General features: G+C 45.3%; 1 protein-coding gene across 1 annotated transcript; it reads left to right on the forward strand.

The window, feature by feature from the left end:
• On the forward strand, positions 1-845 carry LOC6042582 (translocator protein). The gene is given in 4 exon segments (XM_001852595.2): positions 1-253; positions 255-274; positions 277-455; positions 517-845. Coding segments are annotated over 4 exon segments (522 nt in total). The 5' UTR covers positions 1-137; the 3' UTR covers positions 724-845.

Genomic DNA, 845 nt, shown 5'->3' on the forward strand with positions numbered 1-845 from the left:
TTCTAGCATTTTTTGGCTGGCCGGCCACACGAACTCGAAACTTATCGCAGTTACTTGGTGCAGTGACAGGAGATTTGACGTCCGCCGAATTTAATTAAACAAAATCTTCAGTACATTCCGGGACAGCAGCAATAATTATGAGTGGTGAAATTCCGAAAATCGTCGGAGCCATCGCGCTGCCCCAGCTTGGTGGATGGGTCAACGGGTACCTGACCAGGCAGGAAATTAAGGGCTGGTACCAGGGCTTAACTTTCCTCGTTCCGACCTCCAAACTGGGTTTTGGACCCGTGTGGACCTCTCTTTATGCAGGAATGGGTTACGCTTCCTATCTGGTGTGGAGAGACGGTGGAGGATTCAACGGAATCGCCCGAGGACCATTGATCCTGTACGGAGCTCAGCTGGCGCTGAATTGGGCCTGGACACCAATCTTCTTCAAGCGCCATGAGCTGAAATGGGTATGACTCATATGATTTAATTACCAAAGATTAGTGGAAAATGTTATCTTTCTCCTTGCAGAGTTTCGTGGAACTGCTCGCGCTGACCGGATCTGTCGCTGCCACAGGATTTGCATTTTTCAACGTGAACAAGCTTGCCGGCTACCTGTTCATTCCATACTTTGCGTGGTGCTCGTTTGCGGCTCTATTGAATTATGAAATTTACAAGCGCAATCCCAAGCAAACCGCAACCATTGAGGAGATCACCGAAGGCAAGCAGAAATTGTAAAAATTATCAATTATGCAACCGGCATTTTGCTGATCAAAGGCTCTTTTAGTTAGTATTGTATTTGATATAACGCAGTTGTGTAGAATATATTTTTATATAATATATTTATCTGACTTATTGAA

Source organism: Culex quinquefasciatus, chromosome 1 (genome assembly GCF_015732765.1).
Source record: "Culex quinquefasciatus strain JHB chromosome 1, VPISU_Cqui_1.0_pri_paternal, whole genome shotgun sequence".
NCBI classification, from domain to species: Eukaryota; Metazoa; Arthropoda; class Insecta; order Diptera; family Culicidae; genus Culex; species Culex quinquefasciatus.